General features: G+C 39.3%; 1 protein-coding gene across 1 annotated transcript; it reads right to left on the reverse strand.

The window, feature by feature from the left end:
* Positions 1–15,523: 15,523 nt before the first annotated feature.
* LOC110676624 lies at positions 15,524–16,419 on the reverse strand. Its single transcript, XM_021845241.1, has 2 exons — positions 16,200–16,419; positions 15,524–16,136 (listed from the first exon to the last, which is right to left on the reverse strand). Exons 1-2 carry the CDS (start codon positions 16,360–16,362, stop codon positions 15,613–15,615), a joined length of 687 nt encoding a protein of 228 aa, XP_021700933.1. The 5' UTR covers positions 16,363–16,419; the 3' UTR covers positions 15,524–15,612.
* Positions 16,420–19,527: the final 3,108 nt, after the last annotated feature.

A 19,527-nucleotide genomic window follows, 5' to 3' on the forward strand; every position in this document is an offset into this window, starting at 1 on the left:
TCCTGCTTTACAAATCTTCTAAATATTTGTTAATGCTTTATTTTTAATAACCTGTTTATTCTGAAATTGTTGATATAAATTTCAGATTTTTTTCATATATGTTTGACGATTCTTAAAACTCTTTTTCATCCTTTCCAAAACATGAAAGATATATACGAAAATCCAGAAAACCACTTCTTTTCCACTACAACATAACGACAAAATTGTGTGTGAAAAACCGCGACCTAATCCTAAAATTTCTCTTGGTTAGAGGTGTATCAAAAGAGAGAAGTGGAATTAATAATTCTTAAAATGTATAAGCGTATAAACATCCATTGGAATGAGGTCTTCTACAAATACTTAGTCGTTGCTTTAAATTTTTCACAAACTAGTACTTTCGCCCCCTTTCTGGATTATTCGCCCCCCAAATTTAGTTTTACAAATTTTCGCCCCCCTGGGCTTGAAAATCGCCCCCAGGGGGGCGAATTCGCCCACTTTGAGAATCACTGCTGTAGAACATAGTAGCCTGGATTACTTTTATCTATTCTACTCACCAGGAGCACCACTGTTGCCTGCCGGGCAGTTGGTTCAGCATGCAAAATGCAGACCCAGTTTATGATTATGAATAGCAATTTATCCTGACGTCCAATCAAAATGTGGTCTTCGGCAAAGTTGTAGCTGAAAGGATTTGACATTAGAAGATTGTGTTCACTTTTCCATAAACCATTATGACGAAGAGATAGAGGGCTGAACACAAAAGGATGGCGTTTTCCATAGCAATTTCCATATAAACTTGAAATGGCCTGTGCACAGTCAATAATTTCTTCCAAATGATTTCAAAATTTGGGAGGATGGTATTTACCATAATATGAGTCGTTTAAGGTGAAACAGTTTGGAATCATCTTCTAAGATTGCACTACAACTTCAAAGGCACAAATCTCGCGAAGAAAGTATCCCACGGCATTGCACTATTTATTTTGGCTTTGTGCACTAGTAGAAAGCTTAAAATAAGAAGATCAGGAACGTTTGCCAACTATTTCTCCAGTTTTGTACCTTTGAAAACGTGAGTAGAAGTCGGGAGAAGTTGGCCATTGTGCCGGCCATCCTTGGATTCCGAGATGTTTCACCTTAAGCAGAGGGGAGCCAAAATTTTAAAATTTGCATCACTCTAAGCAGCACCCATAATAATTCGATGCTGCTTAAACGCTTTCTCAGCTAATTAAATTGAGCCGATTAACAGCTTTGCATTACAGTCATACACGTTTGTTCAGCCCATAAACATCATATATGGGCAATTATCTACTTTTCATACCGATAGAAACAGTGCTGAAAAGTGCTACTTTTCAGCTCTAATATCAGTATCGAAAAGTAGCACTTTTCAGTACTGTTTTGGGAGTTATCAAAATGACGTCGGATTGCATCCCCAGCAAACCAGAGATCATATAAGGATGTTCATTTCAAATTGTATAAATGTACAATTTCCGTTGGAATTGGATATGATGCAAAACTAAATTGATTGAAATCGTTAATAAAGTCATAAATTTCATCTGACTTGAATTTGCATCTTATAGAATTCCAATTTAGTCTGACCAAATATGTAACTTTAAACTGTCATTCCATTATGATTTTAACTTCACTTGGTATGACTCTATTATAATCATCAATGTGAGATTACATATGAGTTCATCTGATGTAGATATAAAATCATACAGGGCACATCGCCGAACACAACATAAACATAAATAGTGGAATTCATGAACAAATTGTCTTACCTATTAAAAGAACATCACTGTTCAACAGAAACACAATGTCATCACGTTGCATAAGTATTTTCGTACGATGTCTTTAATAAATTGCTGCACTTCGTTTCAATTGCAAACGTTAATTCGACAAAACATGTAACCTTCAGCGTTGCACTGGCTCATTTGCAAAATGACAATTAAGTTCGGTTACATTCAAACATGATGCTCTACAGTGTTTCATTTATGTTTGCTAAAAGACCATCTTCTGCATCAAAAACTGTACAGTACAGTGGTAGCGTATCTGGCTAGTGATCTAGTGGTCAGAGGTTCGAGGCGTGTCTCGGGATATTTTATTTGTTTGTAAAAATTAAGTCATATAAACTGCAATACACAATCATACATGAAATTATAGTGAACGCCAAATCAAATTGTCTGAAGTTGTATTGACCATGATAGATTCTCTAAAATGTACGTATATGGCCTCCAGATTTGTGCGAATAGAGGGAATTCGTGCATTTTATACAATCTGTTTTTACCGAATAAGTGTCCACTTTCTTCACTTGCAATCTCAGTTATGTGAACATATTTGTTGGCTGGGTCCATACGTCATTTATTTAATTGTTTTGAATTTCTCAATACTTTAGCCAACTAGGTTCTGATCCTACATCCGTATGATGAACCGAATTGGCTCGGTTTCGAATTGTAGAATCGGATTCAGAACCAGAAGCTAGTTGACTGAGGGATTTTGAGTTGAAATAGGATGTACCTATAAGATAGGCAGTAGAATTTGTAAGTTCACTACAAAAACACGGGAACTTTATGGGGTGATTCATACAGTGAACGTAGGGGCAGTAGTGGAATTGATCCCAAAATGATCGGAACTTCGTGTTCCTACACGGGTTGATGAGATTGGCATTTGAGAAACAAGTGTATAATACAAAATAATATTTCTTGCGGCGTCTTACCTTGTCCGTTCACGAATTTCGAATATACACTCCCGTGCATAAGTTTGGGTTCACCCCCTAAAAAACATGCAAAAGTGTTCAGTCCATATCTCTGTGATTACACGTCCAATTGTAACTCTCTAAGCCGCATGCGAAAGACAAAGAGTTATTCTGACTTCGTATGTATTTTTCCAAAAACATTCTTTGAACTTTGTATACTAAATTTTTACTTAAAGTTATGACATTTTTCAAAAAACACACTGTAAAAACAAACCTAATTTCCTCAGCATTAGATCGACCAAAATTTAAAAACAAGGTTTCATTAGAATCGTAATCTTTCTTTGAGGTAACTTTACGAAATTTTGGCGGAAAAATCTGAAAAGTATTCAAAATCAATGGAACAGTCAGTCAAGTCATCGTGCAAAAGTTTGGGTTCACCTGAACTTACTCAATCTGTGAAATCTCAAACCAATCATGTACGCGCCATTATTTGCGCTCAAAAAAGCTTTAAACTATTAAAATCGGTTGAAAAATGGCGGAGATATTGACAAAATTGTTGTGTGAGCGGCTCAGGTGAACCCAAACTTTTGCACGATTTGCATCATTATGAGGAGTGATCCCAAACTTTTGCACGATGACTTGACTGACTGTTTCATTGATTTTGAATACTTTCCAGATTTTTCCGCCAAAATTTCGTGGGGTCTCCTCAAAGAATATAAGATTACGATTCTAATGACACTTTGATTTAAAATTTTGGTCGACCTAATGCTGAGGAAATTAGATATGATTTTTCAGTGTGTTTTTTAAAAAATGTCACAAGTTTAAGTAAAAATTTAGTATACAAAATTCAAAAAATGGTTTTGGAAAAATACATACGAAGTCAGAATAACTCTTTGCCTTTCGAATGCGGCTTAGAGAGTTTCAATTGGACGTGTAATCACAGAGATATGGACAGATAACTTTTGTATGTTTTTGAGGGGGTGAACCCAAACTTTTGCACGGGAGTGTAAGTTTGAATTCGGTCGATGCGTGAAAATGTGTGGCTGTCATGTCTGTGGTACTACATCACAGCCTACCTGATTGAAAAATATAGAGTCGCTTTAACGCATGGATGCCATGTGGATTCTCTTGAAATATGATTGTGTTTCTAAAGATGACCAGACTCGAACGGAATTTTTCGTAATTGCAAAAAATATTGTACGCAACGCGATGTAAAACTCGATTTTTTCAGCACTCGTCGTATTTCTCCAACTCGACAAGCCTCGTCGGATAAATGTACGACTCGTGCTGAAAAAATCATCATTTTGCACCTTGTTGCTTAAATAACTATATTCGGCCCTCATCTTGGTTGAAGCAATTTGTTAGGTTGAATAAAGGCTTGGTAAACGCTTATATCGAACCTCTTTGAATGAAGTTGATTCTATTTTTAGAACAGAATGCAACCATGGACAGCATAAGAATCGCTTATTGATCTTTAATTCAGCAATAAATCAAAAGATGATCAAAATATTCTTAATTCGTAATTTCTATGGTTTTAATGGAGTATATGATTCTATACACACAGCAGATTTGATATATAATTATAATTATGGAATTTTGGGAATTGATCCATTGATACATAGCCGCTCATCTTGCCATATGCTATACCTGAGGTTGCATTTCTAATTTGAAGTTGTATTCAGGCTGAAGGAGAAACTAATGAAATCAAGTAGTTCTTGTCACAATGCATTTTGAAAAGTTTATAAAATCATGCGAATTCTTTTAAATAATGAAATTTTTCAACACTCTTATTAGAAACGCCAAAAAATCACATTTTTCATTCTAATGTTAGAGTATCAATTTTTTCATAATTTCAACAAGTTTTCGCTGTAGATATTACTAGTAGAGTTTCCAATTTCCCCTGGATACAACTTCTCGGGAAACAGGAAATAATATTGTTATTTCCCGGGAATTCCCGGGATCCCGGGAAATTCTTGAATCCGTGACAGATAAGCTAATTTGATGGAGTTTTTTTGAAATTATACATATTTTATGTATATCATATTTAAGACTAGTAAATTTGTGCGGTTTTTTTTTCCTTTTTTGTTAGTAATTAACAATGCTTCTCCAAAAAAATCTGTTGGCTTCGTTTTTGCTTGGCTTGAAAACAAAAAAGTTTTTAAAATTTAGCAAAAGTCTTGGAGGTCATTACAGACAAATCATATGAAGTTCAAATTATAATTGCCAACATTTGATCAACCCTTTCAACACGAGAATGAAATCCAACGAGAGACTTTCGTTAAAAATTGTGACAGTTGCATTGAACAGAAACCGTGAAAACCTAATAACCTTTCTTACATCATGGAGCAGTTCCCTCGAAAGTTACTTTATATTGTATTGCATATAAACTTTCTTGAAAAAACATATCGTTAAAAGATATGCATTTATCAGTACTTATTTAATTACGAAGAGAAACCAATAAACATCGAAATAGTGATCTAGTGAGGTCATTGGTTGGTATGATATGAATAGTAAATTAAGCGATGGTTTTATTTGAATATAGATGGTCAATTTTTTATTGAAAAAGAGCTTCCCGGGAAATACGGAAATCTCGGGAAATACGGGAATCCCGGGAAACAGAAAATCATTCCCCGGGAAACGGGAATCCCGGGAAATGTTCCCGTGTTTGGAAATTCTAATTCATCGTATGAGCCTTGAGATTAGATTTTTTATTGTGTTTCATTCGGAGCGATATATGGTATGTATGGTTTCTATTACCATGTATTAGTGTAGAAGGCATGACTTTATTGGGTAATGATGGATTTACTGTTATATCATGCTTCATACTTAGCTTTTGAGCGAATATGAATTCTATAATACCTTCTATAAGGGCTATCTGGCAGTAACAAATCTTACTGGGTGGTAAATCCGATAGGTGGCGCTAGTAACAAATTTTCTTCAATCATCTATATCTCGAGATCTGATAAGCTAGAATGGTATTTTCTAAATGGCTTTCAGTCTCAACAGCAATCAGAACTACACGATTTCTTCTATGCCCAGCGTTTCGATTGTATTTTCAATCTTTGAAGAAGCTAGAAGGTTGGTGTCTTCGGCAAAGCTCTGGAGCAGATCTAGGGCTACCTGGAAGTACTATTTTGAATTTTTCCGCTAGGTGATGCTACTAACAAATTTCCTTCAATCTTCTATATCTCGAGATCTTGATAAGTTGTTCAAAAATTCAGGAGCCATGTGAGGTGGAAAACTAAATAAATATTCTCCCACTAGATGGTGCTAGTAACATTTTTTTTCCAATTTTATGTATCTAAAGATTATAAATAACTTTTTAGGGTAAAGGTATTCAATATCGGCAGATAGAGATATGTTTGCCAAATTAAGTGTAATTGTGGTAACATTGTGCTCAGGGTTGCGATGGATCTTCTTCGTGAACAATGATCGACGCATCTTCACGATCCAACATTCGCCAAAATTCATTTTTCATTTTTGCGTCACGAAGAGCATCGCAAAAAGCGAACGGATGCAACGTCGAAGAAGCAAAATGAACACACCGATAAGTGGTTCGCGAAGCCTCTCCCCTCGTAGGATTCATTTATCCACGTGCTGTTCATTCTCGTGATTTATTGCAAGGTTGCTTCTTCTCGTAAAGTCAAGCAAACACTCCACGCTAAGCCAGCTCCACGCAGCGCATGTGTTAAAACTACACAGAATGAGGCAACCAATGCAGAACTGGCTGACTGAGTGAAAATTCTGAGTAGGTCGCACTAATTCTGTGAGTTGCCGACTTTTCGCCTTCGGCTGTCCGAGATCGATGGAAAGGGAACTGTCAATGGTATCCCGCGTGGCAGCAAACAGTTGGCCGTTGGTAAGATGGGGAGTTTTCTGAGATGTTTTCTAGCGAAAAGCCGGAAGGTGGTCGCAAATGCGAAAGTTTTTTCCCCATTTGCTTCCGCTTCGGCTATTCAAATGAAAAAATCTCTGAAAATCTTTAAAATTGGAATGTTTTTTTTTAATGTTTTCAGAAGCAAAACAAAAATGGAAACGAATTCCGCATTCCAAGCGTTCCTCCTCTGTGCGCAATTCACTCATTGAGTTTTGTTTACCACCGTTTGCACAAAACTGTGTACAGCCCCTTTGCACAGAATCTGTGCTGCACGAAAAGAGGTCAATTTTGTGCGCTCGGCACTCATTTTTGAGCGGAGCAAGTTTAGCGTGATTGTTGCAAGCCCACATGAAGATGATCGAAATGAATATTTTTCTGTTCTTCGCGAAGAGCAGGCGGCGTGGATCGTACCGTTCACATTACCAAGCGATGGAAAATCACCCGATGATAGCGTCGGGAGAAACAGCGATCCGAAAATGAAACACGAACGAATGAAGCGCCCGAACGGTTGTTTGTGTTTATTCGCAGATTCTGTTTTGATGCCTACGAAAATTCATCGTGCCTCGCGTTTCCGATCGTTGTTCAGCAACATTGATTGTGCTTAAAGATTATGTAGCCGGCGGGACCTGAACCCACAATTTCCATTCTGTACACGGAATGAATGGAAATTGTGGGTTCAAGTCCCGCCGGCTACATAATCTTTTAGCACAATGTTACCACAATTACACTTAATTTGGCAAACATATCTCTATCTGCCGATATTGAATACCTTTACCCTAAAAAGTAAAAATAGCTGACTGCAAAAGTCGAAAATAAAAAAGAGAAGATTATGAATAACTTAAAATCTGGTGTTTTTACCAAACAGTTAATAAAACTGATCCAAATTGTGTTCCCTAGATGACACTAAGGCGCCGTACACAAATTACGTAACGCTCTAGGCGAAATTTTCGAAATTTAGCGTTGCTTAATAAATGGAAGCTGCCTAATGACATTTTTTAGAGAACTTCTCTATTTTAAGAAATGAGATAGCGTAGGCTTTCGCTTCTGTTTTCCAAGCAGGAGGTTATGGATTCTATACCAGACCCGTCCTTTTCTCATATTTGTAACTTTCTTCCTGATAGCAATCTTTCTCTATCTCTCTGCGTCATCCTTGATAATGATATCTTTAGGATCTTTAGATGTAAAAGATTGAAGTTACAAGCGTCACCTAGCAAAAAAAATCCTAATTATGTTTGTTACTACCAGATTGCCCTTGGTCTGATCCCCAACTTTGCCAAAAACACCAACCTTCTAGCTCATCAGGGTCTTGACTCTTGAGATATCCGTTGAATGGATGATTTGGCCAATTTTAGTACCTTAAGACAATCCGGATAACTTCACCATGGACCATATTCCCAAGTTTCACGAATCATTAAACAGAAGACTTTTTTTTGGGAAGTGAAAATTTCAACCAAATCTATTAGGAAAAAAAGATGTGCACATTTTAGTATGTTTTTCCGCATGTGAAATGTATGTTGACTGGATGAAGGTTAACCAGCTAATGTTCAACAATTATTCTCACTGTTCAGCATTCATTATTACTTGGGCATTTTTTGAAAATTATTTTGCATGTAATCTGCCAAATATATAGTTAGGAATTATTTAGAAATGCGGAAGAATCCCGAATATTTCGTAATTTTGGCAGAAGATTGCCATAAGTAATCAACCGTATTTTGTATTCCGTTAAGTCTGAAAGAGTAATCCGATAAACCGTGGCTACAATATTGAGAGTAATTTGCCAAATTAGAAACCTTGGACCTTGGAAATAAAGTAAGATAAGAAATCCTTGAGCTGTTTAGTGGCTCGATGTACCAATACTCGCATAGCTAAGAACAAATATTCGTATAAAAAAACTATGAAACTCATATGCAGTACTAGAAGTGGTACCCAATCTGAGCCTGAGTGAGACGGACCTATTTTCAATTTCTGTTCATATAGTAGCACTAGCATCACGGCGTTGGGAAAATACAGATCAAAACCGTATTTTTACAAAACTTTTATATTTTGCCATTAAAGTGTGGATCGAAAGCTTTTTTTTGTAGCATGCTTCACTTAATGCTCGGCAGGCAACAGTGTCAGTGCTTCTGGTGGAAAGAATAGATCAAAGTAATCCAAGCTACTATGTTCTTCAGAAAAAAAGCAGTGTTGCTCTTAAAGTAATTGAATGATCATCTCAGCATGATTCAGACTTTGTTATGGATAATAACAAATTATCCTTACGCCCCATCAAAATATGGTGTTCGTAAAGTTGTAGCTGGGAAGATTTCACATGGGAAGAGTTTGTTCACTTTTCCATATAAGTTACCGTGGGGTAAGTGGATACGGAAAAATCAATAGTTAGCTTCATTGTTATGTACAGCTAACGTGAATAATGTAACTCAAACTTTTTTCTGTGGATAACAAATAAGGGACTATTATACTTCAAATCGTCATTTATTCCGATTTTTCTGATTGTTATGTATTGAGTATAAGAGACTTAAAAAATTGCGCCAAATGATCCACTTGTCCCACCATGGTGGGGTAAGTGGATCACCATTCAAAAAAATCTGTTTTCGAAACAAATGTAGTGTGATTATGTTTAATAAGAATCATATAACCCTCGTTTTTGTCATTAGTGCTAGTAATGTTACAGTTTAATACTTTAAAATTAAAATGTATATATTAGCTCATACTAATTTGAACAAAAAAAAAAAAAAAATACGTTGTAAGTAGAAAAATTTGGAGAAAATTCATCCATACGCATAAGTTATGCAGAAGTATTGTAAGATAATTCCTAACAATATTTTCGAAAAACACTCTTGGTTTAAAAATATTAGTTACATTTATTTTTGAATAACAAACTGAAATCGTTCTATTTTATTTATGAATATATGTGTATCATCTGTCTAGAACAATTTATATGGTCAAATAAGGTACGATACTATGCTTTAGATTGGAAAATTAGTATATTTTGCCCTTTTACAACTCAACTTAGATAAACCACGAAAAGTTTCGTGTGAATTTTGAAATTATTATTCTTTTTATATTTTTTTTTATACCAGAAAGGTTGAAAAAACTTTTAGGTGGATAAATTCAAATTTTCTATGGTCAATTTGACAAATTCAAGCTGGGAATGGAACAAAATAAAGGAAAACAACATTTGCGGATATTGAAGCTTATTAAAATTCTCGTAAGCAGTCTGCCAATAAATGATAATTATTCTTGATCCACTTACCCCACCCCATTGAAAAGTAGGGGTAAGTGTACCATGTCCAATATATTTGTATTTATTTATAAAAGGAAATGGCTGGGCATGGCGTACCATTGGTACCTCGCGTACCTGAAGGAATAAAATAGACCCCTTTGTGCGGTCCTTAGCCTCTTGCCCAGCAACTCCTATCCCGACCTCCTCGCGGTACTGGCCGGGGTACGAGTAACCTTAGGGAAGATCGGGTAACCAACCCCCGGTGGGAACTTTGGTCGTATGCTGACAGGGAAAGGGGGGTTTGCTTTTGCTTTTGCTTCTGCAAACCTTGAGCGTCTGTACTCCATGTTAGGAGCGGCTCACAACAGCGTCTGTTCCCCATGTCAGGGGCGGCTGATCATCGTCCGAGTGCCAGAGAAGGACTCTAAGCTAAACTGCGCACTATGGTCCTCCGAACATTTAGGGGGAATGGTCCTCCGGAAATCTAGGGGGTTGGTGTCAGGCCCTGCAAGCCAGCCGTAAAAAAATCAAGCAACGAATAATCAACGAGAGAATACGAACCGGGACAATCGGCGAAAACCACAGCGACGTAAAGGGACTAGCGATTGGAAGCTCGGTACGTGGAACTGTAAATCTCTCAACTTCATCGGGAGCACACGCATACTCGCCGACGTGCTGATGGACCGTGGATTCGGCATCGTAGCGTTGCAGGAAGTGTGTTGGAAGGGATCAATGGTACGAACGTTTAGAGGTAACCATACCATCTACCAGAGCTGCGGCAATACACATGAGCTGGGAACAGCTTTTATAGTGATGGGTGATATGCAGAGGCGCGTGATCGGGTGGTGGCCGATCAATGAGAGAATGTGCAAGTTGAGGATCAAAGGCCGGTTCTTCAACTTCAGCATAATAAACGTGCACAGCCCTCACTCCGGAAGCACTGATGATGATAAAGACGCTTTTTACGCGCAGCTTGAACGCGAGTACGACAGTTGCCCAAGCCACGACGTCAAAATCATCAAAGGAGATCTAAACGCTCAGGTTGGCCAGGAGGAGGAATTCAGACCGACGATTGGAAAGTTCAGCGCCCACCGGCTGACGAACGAAAACGGCCTACGACTAATTGATTTTGCCGCCTCCAAGAATATGGCCATTCGTAGCACCTACTTCCAGCACAGCCTTCCGTACCGATACACCTGGAGATCACCTCAGCAGACAGAATCGCAAATCGACCACGTTCTGATTGATGGTCGGCACTTCTCCGACATTATCGACGTCAGGACCTATCGTGGCGCTAACATCGACTCTGACCACTATCTGGTGATGGTCAAACTGCGCCCAAAACTCTCCGTCGTTAACAACGTACGGTACCGACGGCCGCCCCGGTATGACCTAGAGCGGCTCAAGCAACCGGATGTCGCAGCGGCATACGCGCAGCAACTCGAGGCTGCATTACCGGAAGAGGGTGAGCTGGACGAAGCCCCTCTTGAGGACTGCTGGAGAACAGTAAAAGCAGCCATCAACGATGCTGCTGAGAGCAACGTCGGGTACGTGGGACGGAGTCGACGGAACGATTGGTTCGACGAGGAGTGCCAGGAGGTTTTGAAGGAGAAGAATGCAGCGCGGGCGGTCATGCTGCAGCAAGGGACCCGGCAGAACGTGGAACGCTATAAACAGAAACGGCAACAGCAGACCCGCCTCTTTCTGGAGAAAAAACGCCGCCTGGAGGAGACGGAGTGCGAGGAGATGGAACAGCTGTGCCGGTCTCAGGAAACGCGTAGGTTCTATCAGAAGCTCAACGCATCCCGCACCGGCTTCGTGCCGCGAGCCGAGATGTGCAGGGATAAGGATGGGAGCATTCTGACGGACGAGCGTGAGGTGATCGAAAGGTGGAAGCAGCACTTCGACGAGCACTTGAATGATGCTGAGAGCACAGGCAATGAAGGACGGGACAACGGAGGAAATGCCTTCGTCAGTACTGCGGAAGATGGAAACCAACCAGCCCCCACTTTGAGGGAGGTTAAGGATGCCATTCACCAGCTCAAGAACAATAAAGCTGCTGGTAAGGATGGTATCGGCGCTGAACTCATAAAGATGGGTCCGGAAAGGCTGGCCATTTGTCTGCACCGGCTGATAGGCACAATCTGGGAAACAGAACAGCTACCGGAGGAGTGGAAGGAAGGGGTAATCTGCCCCATCTACAAGAAAGGCGACAAGTTAGACTGTGAGAACTTTCGAGCGATCACCATTCTAAATGCGGCCTACTAAGTATTATCCCAGATCATCTTCCGTCGTTTGTCACCCGTAGTAAACGAGTTCGTGGGAAGTTATCAAGCCGGCTTCGTTGACGGCCGATCGACAACGGACCAGATCTTTACTGTACGGCAAATCCTCCAAAAATGTCGTGAACACCAGGTCCCAACGCATCACCTTTTCATCGATTTCAAGGCGGCATACGACAGTATCGACCGCGTAGAGCTATGGAAAATCATGGACGAGAACAGCTTTCCCGGGAAGCTCACGAGACTGATAAGAGCGACGATGGAAGGTGTGCAAAATTGTGTGAAGGTTTCAGGCGAACACTCCAGTTCGTTCAGATCCCACCGGGGACTACGACAAGGTGATGGACTTTCGTGCCTGTTGTTCAATATTGCGCTAGAAGGTGTTATGCGGAGAGCCGGGCTTAACAGCCGGGGTACGATTTTTACGAGATCCAGTCAATTTGTTTGCTTCGCGGATGATATGGACATCGTCGGCCGAACATTTGAAAAGGTGGCAGACCTGTACACCCGCTTGAAACGCGAGGCAGCAAAAGTTGGACTGGTGGTGAATGCGGCCAAGACAAAGTACATGCTAGCTGGTGGGGCCGAGCGCGACAGGGCTCGCCTAGGTAGCAGTGTTACGATAGACGGGGATACGTTCGAGGTGGTCGACGAGTTCGTCTACCTTGGATCCTTGCTGACGGCTGACAATAACGTTAGCCGTGAAATACGGAGGCGCATCATCAGTGGAAGTCGGGCCTACTATGGCCTCCAGAAGAAGCTGCGGTCAAAAAAGATTCACGCCCGCACCAAATGTACCATGTACAAAACGCTCATAAGGCCGGTAGTCCTCTACGGGCATGAAACGTGGACGATGCTCGAGGAGGACCTGCAAGCACTTGTAGTCTTCGAACGTCGGGTGCTTAGGACGATCTTCGGCGGTGTGCAGGAGAACGGTGTGTGGCGGCGAAGGATGAACCACGAGCTCGCCCAACTCTACGGCGAACCCAGTATCCAGAAGGTGGCCAAAGCTGGAAGGATACGATGGGCAGGGCATGTTGCAAGAATGCCGGACAGCAACCCTGCAAAGATGGTGTTCGCTTCGGATCCGGTTGGTACAAGAAGGCGTGGAGCGCAGCGAGCTAGGTGGGCGGATCAAGTGCGTATCGATTTGGCGAGCGTGGGGCAGAACCGAGGATGGAGAGATGCGGCCACGAACCGAGTATTGTGGCGTGAAATTGTTGATTCAGTGTTATCTGTGTAGATGTTAACTAAATAAATGAAATTATAAAAGGACATATTTTTCATTGTGATTCATTCAATTAGAACTGAAATGCTCACCATGTGTCGAAAAAAATAATAGAATTCGTTTTTAGACAGAGATACAATGGATTTTTGATTGATGGAAAACAATTTTCAAATTAATTACTTCTTGCAGCTAACAAGTTTGCTTGTGTTAGTGTACGTGTAGTACCAGTTTTGCAATAGTATCAGTGTGGGCGTAAAAACATAACCTAAAACAAAGCAATGGTGCGAAAACATTCAACATATTCAAGTATTTATGCTTTATATTGACAAATGATCCACTTACCCCACTGATACACTTCCCCCACTGTACCTTATAATTATGACTAGCAGTTAGAGGCTGAATACAAAAAGTTTGTTTTATTTAGTAATTTCCATATAAACTTCAAATGGCGTGTGCACAACCAAATTCAGTCGAAATCACTTCAAATTTTGGAAGAATGATTTTCATCATAATTGACACCTTTTGAGCATAGGGGAGCAAAACTTTAAAATTTGTATCAGTCTACTTAAGACATACGTTATCACGTCAGAAAAGGACACAAATGTTCTCAGTTTTTATGGATTTGTTCGGATTCTCGTTGAAATTGGAAAGATTTTTAGAAAATGGATTGTTTTTTTCAGTGAAGCTCCAGCATTACTAGGTGCCCAGACAACCAGGAATCGCATAAAAGTTTACGTAATATCTCGTTTATTCATACAAATAACATCAAACCCACAAAACACGGTGGATAACATCGTCAGATTGATGAGTTCCCTCGCATAAAACGCTGAGTTTATTTGTACAGTTTGTTTCGTCCCGTACACTCGTACCAAGTAAGTCGAATCAATCCGTAACAGCTGTCAAATCAACATTTGTTATCATAAGTTAAGTCGCATATGATCACTGGTTAGCTCGGTAGAAAATGTATGCACTCGCATTGTATGCTATTATTTATCTATCGTTATACGTACATTTTGGTTGTCTGGGTGGCATCTGCTACAGATTTTAACGAACTTAAGAGCACCACCTGCAGTACCGCCCAGCAAATGGAAAAATGTTCGAATTTGGTATTTTGTCAAATCTCGGCGGATTTCTTTCGTTTTGGCGCGAATGGAATCGTCTGGGCGTCTAGTTTTCCGAAGGTCTTTGGAATTTTCAGATATGTTCAACGGTTCGGAGTTGCTCCGGTCGGTCACTGGGTCAGATCAGGTAAAAATGAATTCGAATTCTTTTTTAACCACCGTTTACCTAATAAATCTCACTCCAATTCAACATGTTTTTTTATAGTTTCTGTGAGAACTTTATAAGACGCTGAAGCCAGCTTTGCCATTGGGTATTTTTACAGTTATTTACGGATCCACCATTAAATTTGGGTGGTAAACTTTATCAGAAAAGCTAACTCAGACATGGTCGTGAGGAATTATTTGGAAGATATTGGCCACCTAGATGAAAAGTCTAGTGACGGCATTGTGAACCAGGTTTTTTGTTCGAAATAGGAAAATTTGAACTCGTGGAATATTGTCAACTATTCTTCTATTTCAAAGTGACCAATCTTCTCAACTCATTTGATCAGATACAAGCTGTTTTTTTAAATGATGAAGTTTACCATCCAAGTTTGTCAGTTTAAAAAGAAAAATTAAATTGACATATTTGGGGTTGGTTCTACGATAGACTCATAAATAACCGGAGAAATATTCTAGACCAAAGCTTGTCTCAGTGTCTATCTTATTTAGTTCTTCTTCTTCTTCTTATTGGCATTAACGTCCTCACTGGGACAGAGCCTGCTTCACAGCTTAGTGTTCTTATGAACACTTACACAGTTATTAACTGAGACCTTTCTTTGACAAAGTTGCCATCTTCGTATTCGTATATTGTGTATGGTATGTTCAATATGGGACGCACATGGTTGGGTATTTTTATCACATTTTGTTCATACAAATATTCAATTTTAGGCATGATTTTGGAAACGACACTAAAAATAAACACCATTTACGAAGCTAAATCAAAAATGAATAAAATTCTTATGGAACTGTTATGCGAGTATGGACAGTATACTCTATGACCAGAGAAGTCAAGGAAATTTCCATTACGAAAAGATCCTGGACCGACCGGGAATTGAACCCTGACACCTTCAGCATGGCTTTGCTTTGTAGCCGCGGACTCTAACCACTCGGCTAAGGAAGTTCTTACATGATTTTGATTTGCCTTCGCAAAATAATGGATGTTAAAATTAGACACATAAATTTATTTATTATAAATATTTACAACGTTAAGTCAATTCATAACGACAAATCCTTATTATCGTTTAGGATCTTTCGGTATGTCGTCTGCTACTGCATCACTTTCCTCTGCATAGAACTGCGTCGCGCAATTCTTATAAATCCTGCGACAATCGCTCTTCCGCTTCGGAACGGTTCCTCGATATTTCCTGAACAGGTCGTGTTTGAACTTCAACTCACTGTTCAACGTTACTCCAGACGCTGCGTCAAATTCCATCTCGCAAACGGCCAACCGCCGACAGTCTACATTCTCCACGTCCAGCAAATCAAACACAAACTCAGCGTAGCTCTGATCGTGTTCTATGTGTTCATCAGTTCCGCTTAGGTCCCGTTTACGACGGCCCCAAAATTTGTACCATGGCTTTGGATCGCTGCAGCCCCAGTTGTATTTCTCTTCGATGAAATGTGGTATCTTTTGCGCGACAGTTTCTTTCCCCTTGGACCAATAGTAACCGTCACCGAACGCGTAGATAGCTGCCAATCCGATGGCGATTTTGAGTTTGATCATGATCACCGTGGCCAGATCGGAGAACCATGGCCACCCTAGAATTTCAGAATTGGGATTGAGCAATTGAGACCCTAGCACGTGCCATTAGTTTTACTCACAGTAGTATACATCGTTGTACCAGTAGGAGTTGGCGGTCTGCAATCTTCCTTCGAACTTTTCAAGTTGAGTAGTATTTACTGTTAGATTGGAGGCACATCCGATCCTCGCGGAAATCAGAACAATGGTAGTTAATACTGCAAACAACTTTCCGTAGGTGGTCATCTCGGGCAGGATAACGTTGAACTGAATGTATGAATGGTTCGCCGGTAGTAGCGCGTTGAACTATAATCCCATTTCCTTCCTCTTCCTGAAATGTGCTAATCATTGATGCAAATAAACAATCATCTTTACACTCGTAATCGTAACATCCACGAACTGTGGTTTTCCACACCGGGTAAACTGTCCCGATTTCGTAGTCAGGTATTACCTAATCTCAGCGGAGCGGAAACGGACTTTATCACCCCAGTCCGGCACGTTGTCGTCATATGTTTACGTCGTGATGTTATTTATGTCCGAAAACTATTGGGCAACTCCAGTTGTGCCGACCATCGGATATCCGAGACAACGAAGACGACCTACGCGCGGCCGTTGGCGGTGTACCGTTCAGCAATTAGCACTTCCGTTCTTTCGTGGCAGCAGCGTTCAGGGTAACACTTTCGTTTTCTTTGCATAACTTTTAGTCCACTGATTTATGGGTATGGCATCATTTCTTTTTGTAATGATGAACGGCATTCGAATGGCCCAAGATGCATCGGACGGGATATTAGCGTTGCCAATTAGAGGTTGTTGACTTGCATCATGATGGATTACCGACAGATAACACTCGGAATTGGGGCGGAAGGAAGCGTGATGATCGTCACAATTGTGAAGCTGATGCTGCGAAATCTTCAGGCGTTTGAGTAAATTATGAGCAATATTCGAATGCGGTTACGACGTTGTTTAAATGTGATTACATGATCCGTATTTCCAATATTTTTGTTTGCAGATATGTTACTGAGTTATGGTAACAAAAATTGTATTTCTTCTCGTCTGATTTGATAACGGTATTCGATAAACGTATCTAACAGTATCAGTATAGTTTCAAGGGCATATGGGAAAAAGCTACAGGCGATTTGCATAACTCTTGCTGAATTACTTGCTTCTCTCACAGTAATACCCATACAAAGTTTGAAAAGCTTGTGTAGTGTCAATTTTCATCCAAAAGAGCTCAATTTTGAGAGGGCACATAGAAATCGACCTAGAATCGAATGAGCTGTGTGGACCAAAAATAATATTTTCTTCTTCTTCTTGGCATTACATCCCCACTGGGACAGAGCCTGCTTCTCAGCTTAGTGGTCTTATGAGCACTTCCACAGTTATCAACTGAGAGCTTTCTTTGCCATAGTTGCCATTTTCGCATTCGTATATTGTGTGGCAGGTACGATGATACTCTATGCCCAGGGAAGTCAAGGAAATTTCCATTACGAAAAGATCCTGGACCGACCGGGAATCGAACCCAGACACCTTCAGCATGACTTTGCTTTGTAGCCGCAGACTCTAACCACTCGACTAAGGAAGGCCCATTTATATGTATGAAACATTATATTACAAATTTGTTCATTTGGACCCCCAGAAGTTACAGTGAAAGTTTGAGAATAACCGATAAACATGTCTGCGAAAGAAGGTTTATTGAATTATAATTTTTCCAGTTGAAATCAGTGGCGCGGGAAGGACATGTACTACGCACAAATATACTTGGGTTAAACAGTCAAAGAATTGTCCTACCCACGATTCAAAAAAAAAAAGAACAAGACGGCAGATAGCTTGAAAATTAAATTTAATTTTATTTTTCAAGCTATTTTTTTCAATTGATTATTTATCAACTATTCAGTAGACCTGGATCCTACTATTGGCACTCTTGATTTATTTCGGAAGAATTTTTTTTGAAGCTACTGATCTTACAGTTACAGTTACTGAATTTCTTGACGATTTTTAGAGCAATTTCTGTAGAACTCCAACAGCACATTCTCTATAAGTTCTTGGCTGATTCAGAATTTCCGTAGAAATCTAATGAATTACTTCGGTACAAAGAAAAAATAATCACAGAAATTCACAGAATTTTAGCTGTTCATCCATTTGTTTGATTTGCTTTGTCAAGTGTTTTTTAACCCTCTAATACCCAAATTTTTATTTTCGATCTAAATATCATTTTTAGTTATCTAAAATCGTTATAAACACGTTTTGGGCAATGATTAATTTTTATTAGCAAAACTATGAATTTTGGTTTTTGATTTTTAAAATTTTTATTTTTGAACATCCCTATCCTTTTTGATTTTTTGTTGAAGCCTCTTCTAGTTACTGATTTTTAGCAATAATGAAAATTCAAGTTTTTAAGGTACCTCAATTTTGAATTTATTTCTGGAGTTTTTATATTTCCGTGTAATTAACGGAAAAACAGGTTTGATTTGTTTTTAATACCATCAAGTCCTTCTTTTGTGGTAGGTTGATCGTAGAAAAAATATAAAAGGTACTTTTATATTACACGTTGAATGAACCCCAGGCATTTGTAGGTTATATGAGAATACCATTTCTCAAACAATTTTCAAAACTACAAGAGTTTCAAAAACATAAAAAACTTTTTCTATAAGCGTGTTATGAGTCAAGGCTTAAGTCCAAAATAATCAAAATCATTTTGATTTCCGATCTACGAAAAAATACACAAAATTTTAATGTGTACCCCGGCTAAAGGCGAAGACAAGACTGATAGTATTTTAATGCAAATCTCTGAAAAGTCCCTTCTTAATAAAAGGTCTCTGAAGTATATATTTGAACCAAAATTGTCTTTAAAGCTTCTTTTTCTCTATTCTGCTTGCATTGAATCCTGATGCAAAATTATACAAACTCCAAAGAAACCTCTGAAGGACTATAACGGTATCAACAGGCTCTTCATGAATTTCGTATCAGATTCCCAGAGGAAAAGCTTCCAAAATTTTCCAATATTTGCTTCAGGATATCTTTGAGAACTCTGAAGCTCCTATCTTCAGTAATTTTTTGCTCAGCTATTACTTTGATTTTTGTTTCCACAACTTCTAGAATTACTAGTTTTTTTTTTACTAATCCCCCAACCGAATTATTTAGTTGTTACTCTAGAAGATCATCCAAAGATTTCTACAGATTTTTTTCCAAGAAAAATTACAAACATTTATTCCGCAGTTTTTGAATAAAAAAAAAAAGCTTAAGGATTTTTTCAAGGAACCCTGCAAGAATTCCTCTGCCTGTTGATGTGGATTCTTTCAAGAATTCATCCATTTTTCCTCCCAGAAATCTAAAAAAAATAAACGTTTCTTGGAACAAATCTGCTTTTTTCTGGGAATTCCTCCTTAAGTTTTCACACTAGTCTACAGCAAT

The sequence above is a fragment of the Aedes aegypti genome, chromosome 2 (assembly GCF_002204515.2).
Source record: "Aedes aegypti strain LVP_AGWG chromosome 2, AaegL5.0 Primary Assembly, whole genome shotgun sequence".
NCBI lineage: Eukaryota > Metazoa > Arthropoda > Insecta > Diptera > Culicidae > Aedes > Aedes aegypti.